Below are 13,239 nucleotides of genomic sequence, written 5' to 3' on the forward strand. Positions count from 1 at the left end.
CTTTTCCCGCCTCAGTTTGCAGTGCACTATTCTTTGGAAGGGCAATTGAAGCCACTTGAAGGAAATGATTAGGTTTGTTTCCAAGTGACAAAAGTTGCTAATTAGCCCTCAGTGTGCGAAGACTGGAAGACAACGTTCACAGAGCAAGGCCGCCTCGCCAAAGCACCAAAACCGCTCATCGCCAGCAGCGAATCTTTAAACGTGTGAACCCTGCGTAACTCCACCCTGCCTCGGCTGCTCTTAGCATTAAGAGCTTGCGGCTCAGGGAGCTTATAATAATAACAGCCTGACGGTTGAGTCTCGCCCGCTCTGGTTTGTAGAAACGGGCGAGGGGTGGGGGGGTCGGTGTGTGTGTTAGTTAAGCTTTACGGCTTGCGGCGGCTTCGTGCCCCACTTGGCGCCGAGACGCGTTTCCTTTCTCGCTCTGGCGATTGTATAACTCCGCCAAGTCCCCTCCCAGGCGGTGCCGCTCTCCACGCGCACACCAGCTACTCTTCCCTCCCCAGGCAGGCTCCGTTTAAAAGCGGCTCTTCCCCCACCCCAGTGTCTGTCTGTCTGTCTGCGCCTTGGCGAGCCAGGCCCGGCTGAGCTCTCGCTGCAGTTCCTCCGGCTCCCGGCTCCCGGCTCCGCCCGCCGCGCAAGGAACCCCTCCATTTCCCCCTCGGTGTTTGCACACCGCGCGTGTTTCGCTCGCCGGACGTTTCCCGCCTTCTGAGGGAGAAATGAGGGTGCTCCTGTGGCCTTTGGCGCTCAGTTGCTCTTGCCTATTCCTGCTGCGTCTCCCGGGCGGCTCGGCTCAGTTGTTCGGGCGGCGCTATGAGGAGCGCCCGTGTCCCGAGCGCTGCGACCGCGCGCGCTGCGCAGAGCTGCCGACCGAGTGCGCGGGAAGCGGGGAGGCGCTCGACTCCTGCGGCTGCTGCCCTGTTTGCGCCGCGGAGGAAGGCGAGCCTTGTGGCGGACCCCCGGCCGGAGAGCCATCGTGCGCCGAAGGGCTGCTGTGCGTGCTGTCGCCCGGCGGGTCCGGCGCGGCGGCCTCGGCCACCGTGCGCAAGCGGGCCAAAGGCGGCCGCTGCGTGTGCGCCAGCAACGAGCCCGTGTGCGGCAACGATGGAAGGAGCTACGGCAACCTGTGCCAGCTGCGGACTGCCAGCCGGCGCTCGGAGGGCCAGCGCCAGCCGCCCGTCATCGCCATCCAGAGGGGCGCCTGCGGTCAGGGTAAGCCCACAAGGGAGAAAGGGGCGCCGGGGGTGGGGAGAGGGCGACGGCGGCGGCTTCGGATCCTCCGTCGGGGAAAAAGGGAAGGGTTGCCGGAACGGAGGCAGGCAGGACTGCATTTCTTAACAGAGAGGTGCCCTTGGGCTCTATTCTCCTTGGAAGTGACACCCGTTAAGAGGAAGCTTTAATTGATCGTGGGAAGGTGACTATTACGGAGGTAGACCATTGCCTGCTACTTTGACTGGGCAACGGGTAGCGCCCTTTCCCACCCATACTTGGGAGATGCTGATGATTGAACTTTTGGCATGGTGAGCCTGTGCTCTGTCACTGAGCTACTACGGCCCTCATCCCACACTGCTTTGGGGCGGGGTTTACTCATTTGTAAAATATACCTCTGCACATGGTCAGAAATACTTTACAAACTCCATTATTTTACAAGGACCGCTTTGGCTGTCGAAAACTAAGTCTAAGGATAAAACAGTTGGGCAGAAGGTAGATTGGGATCTACTGGTTGATTTGCATAGGTCTGCAAGGATTTCTGACTCCCAGGTGTGTCACAGTAACAACTGAAAAGCTTTCTTTCCCCACTACGGCAAATCAGGTTGCTGAAAAAGAATGCATAAGCGAAAACTAGGAATAGATTTTTGTGTAGAAGGATTTGTGAGCTTGCTTGTGGTACCAGTTCCAAATTCCTAGGTTCAGCATGTGCTCAGAGGCATCCTACTCCTTAAGGCGTAGCATATGTGGGCCTGCCAGAGCCCACTATTTTGCGCTTCATGGTCACAAGATCTGTCCAAGTTTTGAACTTTTCTGTCCCCCCACCCACATCCCTTGCCTAGCCCTGCACCTTCTAGCCTTATATCACCTAGCCTGCAGAACTCAAAAGCTTGCATAATCTTTTATGGCATTTTGGTTAGTTCTAATAACTGTGAATTCTGGATTTATTTTTTAAACTCATGAACCATCTTTTCTTTCTTTTTTTCTTTCTCTTTTTTTGCACCTGGATCCAGTTGGTGGACTTCAGAATCCTAGTAAAAAAATAGAACATCCCCAAAGCTTGAAGTCTATCCGCACTGGGATAAAACATTAGCCTGATCTGGCTCTCCCTCCCCTTCTCTTGCTCCCTCCAAAAGGACAAAACCTCACAGCCATCTGGTCATCCTCTCAGTAACCCTGGAGGCTTCTTGGGTACAAGTCCTTTGCTTCAGCATCCACCTCTTTTGTGCCTTGCTCCTGGATTATAATGGCAGTGGGCGGGGAGGGAGATATAAAGCTCTTGTCTAGGAGCATGCAGCCTGTTATTTAGCTGATTATGGCCCTTTCTACACCTAAGGATTATCCCAGGGAAATGGAGGGATTATCCCTGCCTGTTCCCGGGATCCCCTGTGTGTCATTTGCATGCATAGGGATGATCCCGGGACGATCCCTGGAAAAAAGGCAGGTGTAGAAACAGCCTAAAATCCAAGTTCTCTGACCAATACCTTGGAGAGTTCACACCATCCTCATTTTCCTTTTCAAAGTGTAAATAATAGCTGAAGCCATGACATGATGGGGAAGAGGAGAATATTAGTCAGACTGCTTGAGTAAGAGTGAGGTGGGGGCAGCCCTGATTTGGATAAAGAGACATAAGAGTGAAGGGGGGGGGGGGACATCTCAGCTTGCCCTTGGCAAGGAAGAACTGGGCATGTGGTAAGATGAGGATGGAAGAGTCAGTTCCTGGATAGGCTCCTTGAAAGGGAATCTGTTGTCAATTCTTGTTCCTTTGCTAGATTCTGGAGTGAGATAGGATAGGGGAGCTGGGATCCACAGGAGTGTGAAAGATGTTGGTACCAAGGGGGAAAGACACATATTTCTGCTGCTTTTTTTTTAAAAAAAAATCAAAGCATAATTGCTATAGGCTTGACTCTTCCCAATTTTTTTAAAAAAGTATTGCGTATGCATAACTGCTCCCTAGTGAACATAAGCATTTTCTTTCATCCTATTTTACTTTGCAGTGGCCTAATGCTGCTAATAAATGGGCTGGATGTAAAGTTATGAAGCAGCTAAGCATGACATGTGGAATTGGTCATTGAGGGGAGACATGATAGCACTCTTCAAATACTTAAAAGGTTTTCACACAGAGGAGGGCCAGGATCTCTTCTCGATCCTCCCAGAGTGCAGGACACGGAATAACGGTCTCAAGTTAAAGGAAGCCAGATTCCAGCTGGACATCAGGAAAAACTTCCTGACTGTTAGAGCAGTATGACAATGGAATCAGTTACCTAGGGAGGTAGTTGGCTCTTCCACACTAGAGGCCTTCAAGAGGCAGCTGGACAATCATCTGTCAGGGATGCTTTAGGGTGGATTCCTGCATTGAGCAGGGGGTTGGACTCGTTGGCCTTGTAGGCCCCTTCCAACTCTGCTATTCTATGATTCTATGTGGGCATATGCATACATTGATATTAGACACCTGAATATTTAGAGCACAATCCTATGCATGTCTACTCAGAAATAAGGCCTACTGAGTTGAATGGAACTTACTTCCGTGTAAGTGACTATTGGATTGCAGCCTTAGCTATAGATAAGCTGCCTTGAGGGCAGAATACAAATCAAATCAATCAATAAAATCCCCCTAACTCATTGTTTAGTTTTCTGTTCTTTCTACTTGAATTTTGTCTGACTTCAGGAGAAGAACCAAATGTCACTGCTGTCATCTGCAACAATCTTTTTTGATAATAATAATAATAATAATAATAATAATAATAATAATAAGCAGCAGCAGCCATGGGAAGCTGCAGGTTTGGGTAGAATAATGGCATGTGAGGGGTGCTTAACCCCTTTTGCTCCATCCATTTCCCACCTCCTTTTTCCATTTGCAGGGCAAAAGGTACAAGTACTTTTCCAGCAGGGCTGGAAAGCAAACTGGGGGTGCAACTTTGAACAGCAAGCAGCCAAAGAGGAAAGGGTTTACAAGTCCCCTCTCTTCTGCTCCTACTTGCAGAGTGCTCTGGTTGCTTCTTATTCCCCCCCCCCCCCCCGGCCGCCCAGCAAGAACCCAAGTTGGGAAACTGTTAAACATTTTCTGTTTAACATCTGGTTTGTCTCTAGCTAATATTTTCCTAGAGATACATATTTTCTTTTATAAGAGCATGACTGAAGAATCAACAAGCATTCTGCTCTCACTTGTCTTTCACCTGATGTCTGCTTAAGGCTGCAATCCTATGCACATTTACCTTGGAATGTGTCCTAGTGAACACAAGGCCTAATTTTTGAGTGAACATGCACAGGATCAGGCTATATGGCTGCAGTCATATGCCCACGTGGGAGCAATGGCCAAGCTCGATGTGATGATGGCTAACCTATGTGCAGAACTGGGCTTGCTGTTGAATTCTTAGGAAATGGTGGGATGAGTTTGGGTGATTTATAATTCAGGATGGGTAGGTAAGAAGGGAAACCTAAATCCTTTCCCTTTTCGTATCTGAAATTCATTTTTTTAGCTATTTCCCTCCCCTCCCCCCCCCCGGTGGGGCTTCATAACCCCCACTTGGAGCAAAATGGCTAAAAGAGTGGCCTGGAGTGGAGAAGCATGGTGGGGAGGAGAAATTTTCTTCTCTGTCTGTCAAACCTTGCTGCAACCCCACCCTTTCTGCCACTGTCTTGCCTGCTTGTACCAGATGTTCTACAGCTCCTGAGTAAATGTTCAGAGTGGAATCTGGCTACGTGCATGCTATTTATTGATGGCTAGTAACTCTTGGACCATCCCACAATGCATGCAATGAACAGTTAAGAAGTTTAACTCTGGGCTTCTATGACTAAACTATGCGGTCTGGAATGCACATGGACTCTTGAGTTACTTGTAAAGTACCTCCGTTTATAAGAATGTGACTGAAAGGTCATACAAACATCTGGCAGACATTGGAATAGAGGGTATAAGAGCAAGTGCTTCCTTATTAAAGAACAACAAGTACTACTTTAATGTTGGGATATTCTGTTCTTTACAGATGAAGACTATAAGGCATTTGTTTCCTTTCTTGAGATTATTTCTCCAGTTTACACAAGAAAACATTAAAATGGCTATTAAAGAGAATTTAAGGGGTTGGTAGAACCACTAGAACCCATTATTTCTCATTATAATTTTACTTTTTGTGTTGTCATAATAGTATTTAAATATTTTGTGTGATGAAAATTATGTGGGAAGTGGTTTTATGTGGCCTACAAAGTAGATGTACCAGAAATGCTTAATCAAAATTTCTTTGAAGAGCTTTTTGACAAGATGAGTTAAGTGATGTCATGGAAAATGTAATCAGAAAAGCAAACTTAGCAGCTTCAGCAGAATGAATGATTGCTTAATGGATGCTACAAGCCCATGGGCCGATTTTTGGCAGTCCTAAAATGCATCTCATGAAAATCTGCACATTATAAGATTGGCATGGTACATTTTGCTTGAGAGTAGTCAGCATTTTGCAAGTCTAATAAAGCTAATGATACAATTTTTATAAAAGAATATGGCGTAATCAAGCTAATCAGTGCTGAGAAATGGCAGTGAGACCAGTGTGATTCATGGGGGAGACCTAGATTCAAATGCTGCTCAGCCATGAAACATAACAGATAACCATGGAAAAGAACTGGAGTATGACGAGCTCTATTAATTTGCACAGAAACCCTTATTTGAGTTTCGTAGGTGATCCTATGACAATTTGTACTTATTTCAGTACTGATATTGAAATGAAAGTAATTTTGTATACAATAGTTGAAAACAAATGTAGGGATATTTGGCTTGGTTCTTCAAGCTAAGCAGAGACATGACTTACATCTTGTGCCATTTCTTCATAAATGCCTTAACATACAGCTAGTGCTTCCCCATATTCGTAAAACTGGTTGCAATGTTTGAATGGAGGTTTCATAACAGGAGTACTTAAGTGATTAGAGTTCAGCATTTAATCTCTTTCGGGGCTCAGTTTCTATCTATGCAAATTAATTTGAGTAAAGCCCAATAAATACAGTGCAGTTTTCTTTTAAGTGGGACTTTCTCATAAAAGGGACTTTCTTATAATTAAACATGTATAAAATTAAGCTGTCAGTTTTGTAACAACTGTGCAGTATTTTGAAGGATGAGGTTGGCCTGACCTTGTGTTTATCAGTTCCTGTTCAAGGCTAAATGCCAGATAGAATATGGCTTGGTTTTCTCAGACATTACTCATGTATTACTGATTCAGATGATTGTGCTCTTGAGATTTGTCTGATTAACCCCCCCCCCAATAATTTCACAATGGATGCAGCTGCAACCTTTATAAAATTTCATGATCATAGTTCATGGTTAAATCAGTATGTGCTGCAACTAAAGATAAAAGAAACACTTGCAATGTTGCACTTCAGGAAAAAGTAATACAGAACAATGATTGCATATGTTTAACTGTTCATTTAATAATTTCTATTTCCATTTTTGTTTCTTTTTCCCCAGTTTAAAAATTGTGTTGTAACTAATTGCCTGTGTCAATTAATGTCAGCAAAAAAAAATCAAACCATTCATTGCTACATTGCTGTAATATGTGAGTCATAAATGTTCACAATAATAATAATAATAATAATAATAATAATAATAATAATAATAATATATTTATTACCCGCCGCTCCCTCTGGATCGAAGCAGGGAACAACATTAAATACAATATAATACATTTAGAATTCTGTTTGTTATGCAGAGGTATAGTCTCAAAGCCATTCTTTGCAAAATATTTATTTATTTATTTGATTTATACACCACTTTTCTAGCAAGAAAATAGTGCTCAATGTAGATAACATCAATAAATGTTCACTGGGTTTGGGTATCACAGTGATAGATACAGATTTTGCTCGTGGAGATCTGTTTTAAGCTTACTAGGTTTATAGTCTTATAATTACTCCAGAAAGACTAACATTTATCCTCTTGTTCACAAAAGTTATCACTGGGAAGTGATAAAATCTAATGAAAATTTCTATCCAATGAAGAACCATGATTATTTAAAACAGTCTTGCATTTATGACTCATATAAAAATAGACTACTTTAAAAATATGTTCTGTATTCTCACAAAAATGCACAGTTGTCTGCCTTCAATAAATTAGCAAATAAAAGACTCTAATAAAAACACATAACATAAAACAGCAGTAATGAAAAAACAGCAGAAAAACTACTGCATACAAAAAGCATAATCCCTAGTAGCCGTAATGACATAACATGAGCTTGAAACCTCACTCAGTTTCTGCCAAAGCTTGCTGAAACACTTCATGTTTTCACAGGTTTCATAAAACTCTACAATTTTTTTTAAAAAAAACTGTTGTTTTAATTGCTTTCTAAACAGACATCCTCAGCAGAATCTTTAGCTAGACTCCTGAGAAGATCTTAACAAAATACAAACGTAGGGGACAGTACAGACCCTCTGTGGATCCATCACCTCCCTTCAGATGTAGAGATTCCCATAATATCTCTCCATCCCAGGGCACAGCAAGCTGCACATACAGATTGCTGCATGCAGGGGTGGGACTGAATTGTCCCCTTACTGTTCATCTCAGTCTTACAAATAAGTTTACAGAAGTTACTAGCCCATAGATTTTAATTGATAAGCAGGCGATGCAACACTCTAAAAACTAAACAAATGACCACTAGTAATGCATCAGTTTTGTTACCTGCTCGCCCAAGAGCACTTCTTACTCCTCACAGGTGACTAGTTATTTACAAGCTTGGATTATCTAGAACAGTACATTTGGGAATTTGAGAAACTGCTGTAGATGCCACCACAAAATGCCTCCCATGGAGGACATGGCTAGTCACATAATGCCTAACTCATGACAACTGATCTACAGGTGGTGATAGTAGGAGATAAATAGAGGCTAGAAGCTGGGAAGGGAAAATAGCAAGGCAAAGGGATAGTGGGGAGAGAAAGAGCAAGTGTAGAGGTTGGGAGGGAAAACAGCAAGATAAAGAGGAGGAGGGAGAGAAATAGGGAGCCTAGAGGCTGGGAGGGAAGGGGAAACTGGAAGACGTAGAGTTAGACGGAGGCTGGAGGATAGGAGGGGGAGAAGGAAAAAGGCTAGTGATGGGAAGGGAGAGAAATAGGGCATGTCTACACCTGCAGGCCTTCTCGGGGTGGGGAAGGACAATCACAGGATTTTCTGCTACCAGGATCGTCCCCCAGGGTCTAAATGGAAGTGAGTCATCCGTAGGGAGACAATATGAAAAGGAGGACAGGGCTCCTGTATCTTTAACAGTTGTATTGAAAAGGGAGTTTCAGCAAGTGTCATTGGTATATATGGAGAAAGGAAAGGAACCTCTCGTGCAAGCACTTGAGTCACTGCTGACTCCTAGAGGGACGCCTGCTTTCGCTGACGTTTTCTTGGCAGACTTTGTAGCAGGGTGGTTTGCCATTGCCTTCCCCAGTCACAGTTACCTTTCCCCCAGCTAGCTGGGTACTCATTTTACCGACCTCGGAAGGATGGAAGGCTGAGTGGACCTGAGCCGGCTGCCTGAGAACCAGCTTCCACTGGGATCGAACTCAGGCTGTAGGGAGAGTTTCGGCTGCAGTAACTGCCGCTTACCACTCCGCGCCACACGAGGCTCTTGGTGAAATTCCTCTTTGTCACAACAGTTAAAGCTGCAGGTGCCCTGCCCTCTGTTAAATCTGGTCACTCTAGTATAGCTCCTGCACTTTAACTGTTGTGATGAAGATGGAATTTCACCAGGTTCTCCATATATACAAATGACACCTGTTGAAATTCCATTTTCAATAGAACTGTTAAAGATACAGGAGCCCTGTACTCCTTTTCATATGGTCATCCTAGTCATCCGATGCGGTGTTCTTTTACTTTTAAACACGGGGACATTTGTGCAATGGCGCGAGTGTGATCCTGCGCCAAAAGTAAGGTTTGTTTTTTTTTAAAAAAAAACTTCCGAAAACCACTGAGAGCCATCCCAGGGATGGGGAAAATGCTGTCCCCCGCACCCCTGATGGGCATGGAGCTCCCCCACTCTGTGTCTGATTGAGGAGCCCCGCTATTCACAGGGAAGAAGGGACGACAGTGGGAGTGGGCGCCACACGGCCTGTGGACCAAGGATCGCAGATAACCCGGGAAATCTGCTGTCCCAGTTATCCCGGGGATGGTCTCTGGTTGTCCTCGCTTGACCCCAGGATTCCCTGTGCGTCATTTGGACTCTGGGATAAATGGTTGGTGTAGACATGCCCACACTGAGACTAGAGGCTGGGAGTGGGCGGGGAGAGAGAACAAAAGGAAAATGTCTGTGTGGATGGACGATTGGGAGGGGGAAGAAAGCAACTCTGTGGTGACCATATGGAAAGGAGGACAGGGTTCCTGTATCTTTAACAGATGAATACAAAATGGAATTTCAGCAGGTGTCATTTTTATGCATGCAGCACCAGGTGGAATTCCCTCTCTGTCACAACAGTTAAAGCTGCAGGAGCCCCGCCCTCTTTTGTATCTGGTCACTCTATAAAAGAGGGCAGGGCTCCTGAAGCTTTAACTGTTGTGATGAAGAGGAAATTTCACCAGGTGCTGCATGCATACAAATGACACCTGCTGAAATTACCTTTTGAATACAACTTTTCATATGGTCACCCTAAGCAACTCTGCCTGCCAATGTACAGCTGATCTGCAGCAGGTTCAGGAACAGAAAGGAGCACCTGGTGCTCTAACATTTTTCATTTTTCAAGGTTTTAAACAAGCACATTTTTCAAGGTAGGGAGTGGAGAGCTTTGGAGGCGCCATTGGTGGGCCCCACAGGCACTGCATTGGGGATCCCTGATCTGGCAGTTCTAAGTGCTGAAAGTACTGCATGCACATTATCTTATTTATTTATTTGTTTGTTTATTTATTTATTACATTTCTATACTGCCCAATAGCCAGAGCTCTCTGGGCGGTTCACAAAAATTAAAAACATTCAAAGTATGAAACAAAAATATAAAATACAATATAAAAGCTCAACCAGATAAAAACAGCAGCAATGCAAAATTACAAATTTAAAACACCAAGTTAAAATTTATTTATAGACTGTTAAAATGCTGGGAGAATTAGATGGTCTTCACCTGGCGTCTAAAAGCATATAATGTAGGTGCCAAGCGAACCTCCTTAGGGAGTTCATTCCACAGCTGGGGTGCCACAGCAGAGAAGGCCCTCCTCCTGGTAGCCACCTGCCTCACTTCCTTTGGCAGGGGCTCGCAGAGAAGGACCCCTGAGGATGACCTTAGGGTCCGGGCAGGTACATACGGGAGGAGGCATTCCTTCAGATAGCCTGGCCCCAAGCCATTTAGGGCTTTAAATGTTAATACCAGCACTTTGAATCGGTCCCGGACCTGGACTGGCAGCCAATGAAGCTGGAAAAGGACTGGCATGATGTGGTCTCGTCGGCCAGTCCCTGTTAGTAACCGTGCTGCCCTGTTTTGTACCAGTTGAAGTTTCCAGACCGTTTTCAAAGGCAGCCCCATGTATAACGCATTGCAGTAATCCAAATGAGAACTTATCAGAGCATGGATAACTGTAGCTAGGCTATCTCTGTCCAGATAAGGGCGCAGTTGGTATATCAGCCTAAGCTGATAAAAGGTGCTCTTTGCCACTGAGTTCACCTGTGCCTCAAGTGACAGTTCTGGATCAAAGAGCACCCCCAAACTACGGACCTGATCCTTTAGGGAGAGTGCAACCCCATCCAGGACAGGGCAAACATCACCTCGCCAGACAGATGAACCACCATTTACAAAATAAATGGCCTGGATTCTAACAGATCGAAATTCACATTAATGTACCAGGGCTTTCTTGCCTAACCATTTGCACTGTAACCTGCTGTGCCCCATGAAAATCTGTGAGTTGGGAGTAGTGCAGGATATGGTGCAGGGGGCTGTGGATGGAGGGGAAGTTGACAAAAATTGGCTCCTCATGTGAAAAGACAAACAACTTTGTATCCAAGGCAGACAACTTTTATTCAGTTGCCGTCTGTTTATAAGGCAAACTTTAGATACTTTCAGAATTTTTCTGACAGTTGCTTATACCGCATCTCCTCCCAACAGATCTGAAGTCACTTATTACATAAAGTTATACAGAGCAGATTTTAATTTCACCACTTGCCTATTTTTGACCTGTTTACTCAGTTCCTGGGCTTCCAGTCTGATTCTCAGACATCCTTAATTTTCCTTTACTACCTTCTTCCCTTGACTGTAATGTGTGTGCTTTGAACATGAGATATTTAGGAGTGTTTGGAGAATCAGCATACGCCTGCATTTCCTCTCGCTGTGTCTCTGTCTGCATGTCAGTAGGAACAAAAGGGAGAGGCTGGAAAAGCAGGTCTCATCCTTGATGCAGCAAAAGCAATACTGCAGATAGTTGAGTTTAAACTTATGAAGAATAATAAAATGACCTTGATAACTGGAAATCCAGTCGGTTGGATCCATACTTAACCAGATTAAGATGAGATCCACTGAAATCAATGGGATTTGTTTATTATGACTAATTTAAATTCCATTTACTTCAGTGGGTCTACTTTAAATATGACTGTGATTGGGTCCTACCCAAAGTGTATGCTATTTTAGATCTATTTCTGAGAGAGCACACTATTTTTATTTTCACAGTTCCCACCCTCTTTCAGGTTTTGCAAACACTTAATTGGACTAGCAGGGTGAGGCTCCTTTGTTCCTACTCAATCAGTATGTCACAGGCAGATGTATCAGTATTGTGTGTTCTCCTGGTTTGGTCTTGCCCAACCTATTTCCTTCCAGATATTTCAACTCCCAACACCTGCCAATATGACCAATGGTCAGGAATGCTGAAAGCTGTAGTCCAAAACATCTAGAGGGCACCAAGTTGGGGAAGCTGTCCTGCTGTTGGTTGACACTGCTCCAGTCTAGTGGGATAACCACCTGTATTGTGGGGAGAGATGGACTTTCGCAAAGGCCCTATTTTTGGGACTTGTAATGATGAGTGTGACAAAGATGACACAGATAAGTGGGGCACAAAGAGTACTGCCTCCCACATGCCCACTAGTTCCATGTTTTGTTATTTGGTTAACTGTTGGCTTGTTCAGCCCCTAAACAACCCAGTATTCTGGGTTTGTACGTCACATTCAGCATTCTATGACCCAGCTGATTGTAGGTTGTTGATTAAAAGCAGAAGTGGCTGACACTCTCTCCTGCTCATGCAAAACAGACTATGGTTGTGTAATCCATGGACTGTTGTTAGGTGATCTAACTTCCAACACTTCAAAGACCAGCTGATCAATTTGCCTGTATTTGAAAAACAACACGGCAGTAATCTAAAAACATTAAAATCCCACCTTTAGATTGTTCGTAACTGTAAAACACCTAATAATAGTGCTTCTTTTTTCTGAAAGCAACTTGAGCTATGGCCTGCCTTCAATGGAAGAATGTTAAGAATGCACTGTACATACTCTTGTATGAACTTGGCCTCCTGATGGAATTACCAAGAGGGCATTTTCCTGGCGATGCAAAAGAGGATCGGAAGGAGGATGTCTTTTAGAAATATAGAATTCAATTTAGTTGAATATTTGTGTGATAAAACCAGCACCTTGAATTGTGCTCAAGTGAGTTTAGAAAGCCAATGAAACTTTGGAGTATATCTCTGGAGCATAGGAGCACATGTAAATTCAACATGTTGTTCCAGTTGCAGCCTTGAAGTAGCCATCCTAGGGATACTTTTACTTCAGCAAAATCTGAGACTCTTATATATAAAAAGATATACCATTCTTTACAAATATATGTAAAATGATGTAAAATGCAATTTCATAAAATTAATTAGTCATATAATAAATTGATACAATGCCAGTCATGCTGGGCAGTTTCAAAGTTGCAATTAACTCCTTTATCCCTCCAATAACTATGGCTTAGATTAAAAGGTGAAGTTGACCAAATTGAACGGTTTCAGCAGTTTCTCCTTTCTTCTATACTTCTGTGTGCTATATGCATCTGTGCTATTCCAATAGGTCCCTCAATCTTCTGGAATGGGTCTGGGGAGACTGCAGAGGGCTGAAGAGGGAATGGGGAGATGAGAAA

General features: G+C 44.3%; 1 protein-coding gene across 1 annotated transcript in view; it reads left to right on the forward strand.

Moving 5' to 3' along the window:
- Positions 1-707: 707 nt before the first annotated feature.
- The window catches only part of HTRA1 (HtrA serine peptidase 1), a 58,299-nt gene continuing 45,767 nt past the window's right edge, over positions 708-13,239 (forward strand). Inside the window, exon 1 of the mRNA XM_063132766.1 lies at positions 708-1,215. Within this exon, the coding sequence (XP_062988836.1) occupies positions 723-1,215 (493 nt within the window). The 5' untranslated portion in view covers positions 708-722. The remainder of the gene's footprint in view (positions 1,216-13,239) is intronic.

Source organism: Elgaria multicarinata, chromosome 8, assembly GCF_023053635.1.
Source record: "Elgaria multicarinata webbii isolate HBS135686 ecotype San Diego chromosome 8, rElgMul1.1.pri, whole genome shotgun sequence".
NCBI lineage: Eukaryota > Metazoa > Chordata > Lepidosauria > Squamata > Anguidae > Elgaria > Elgaria multicarinata.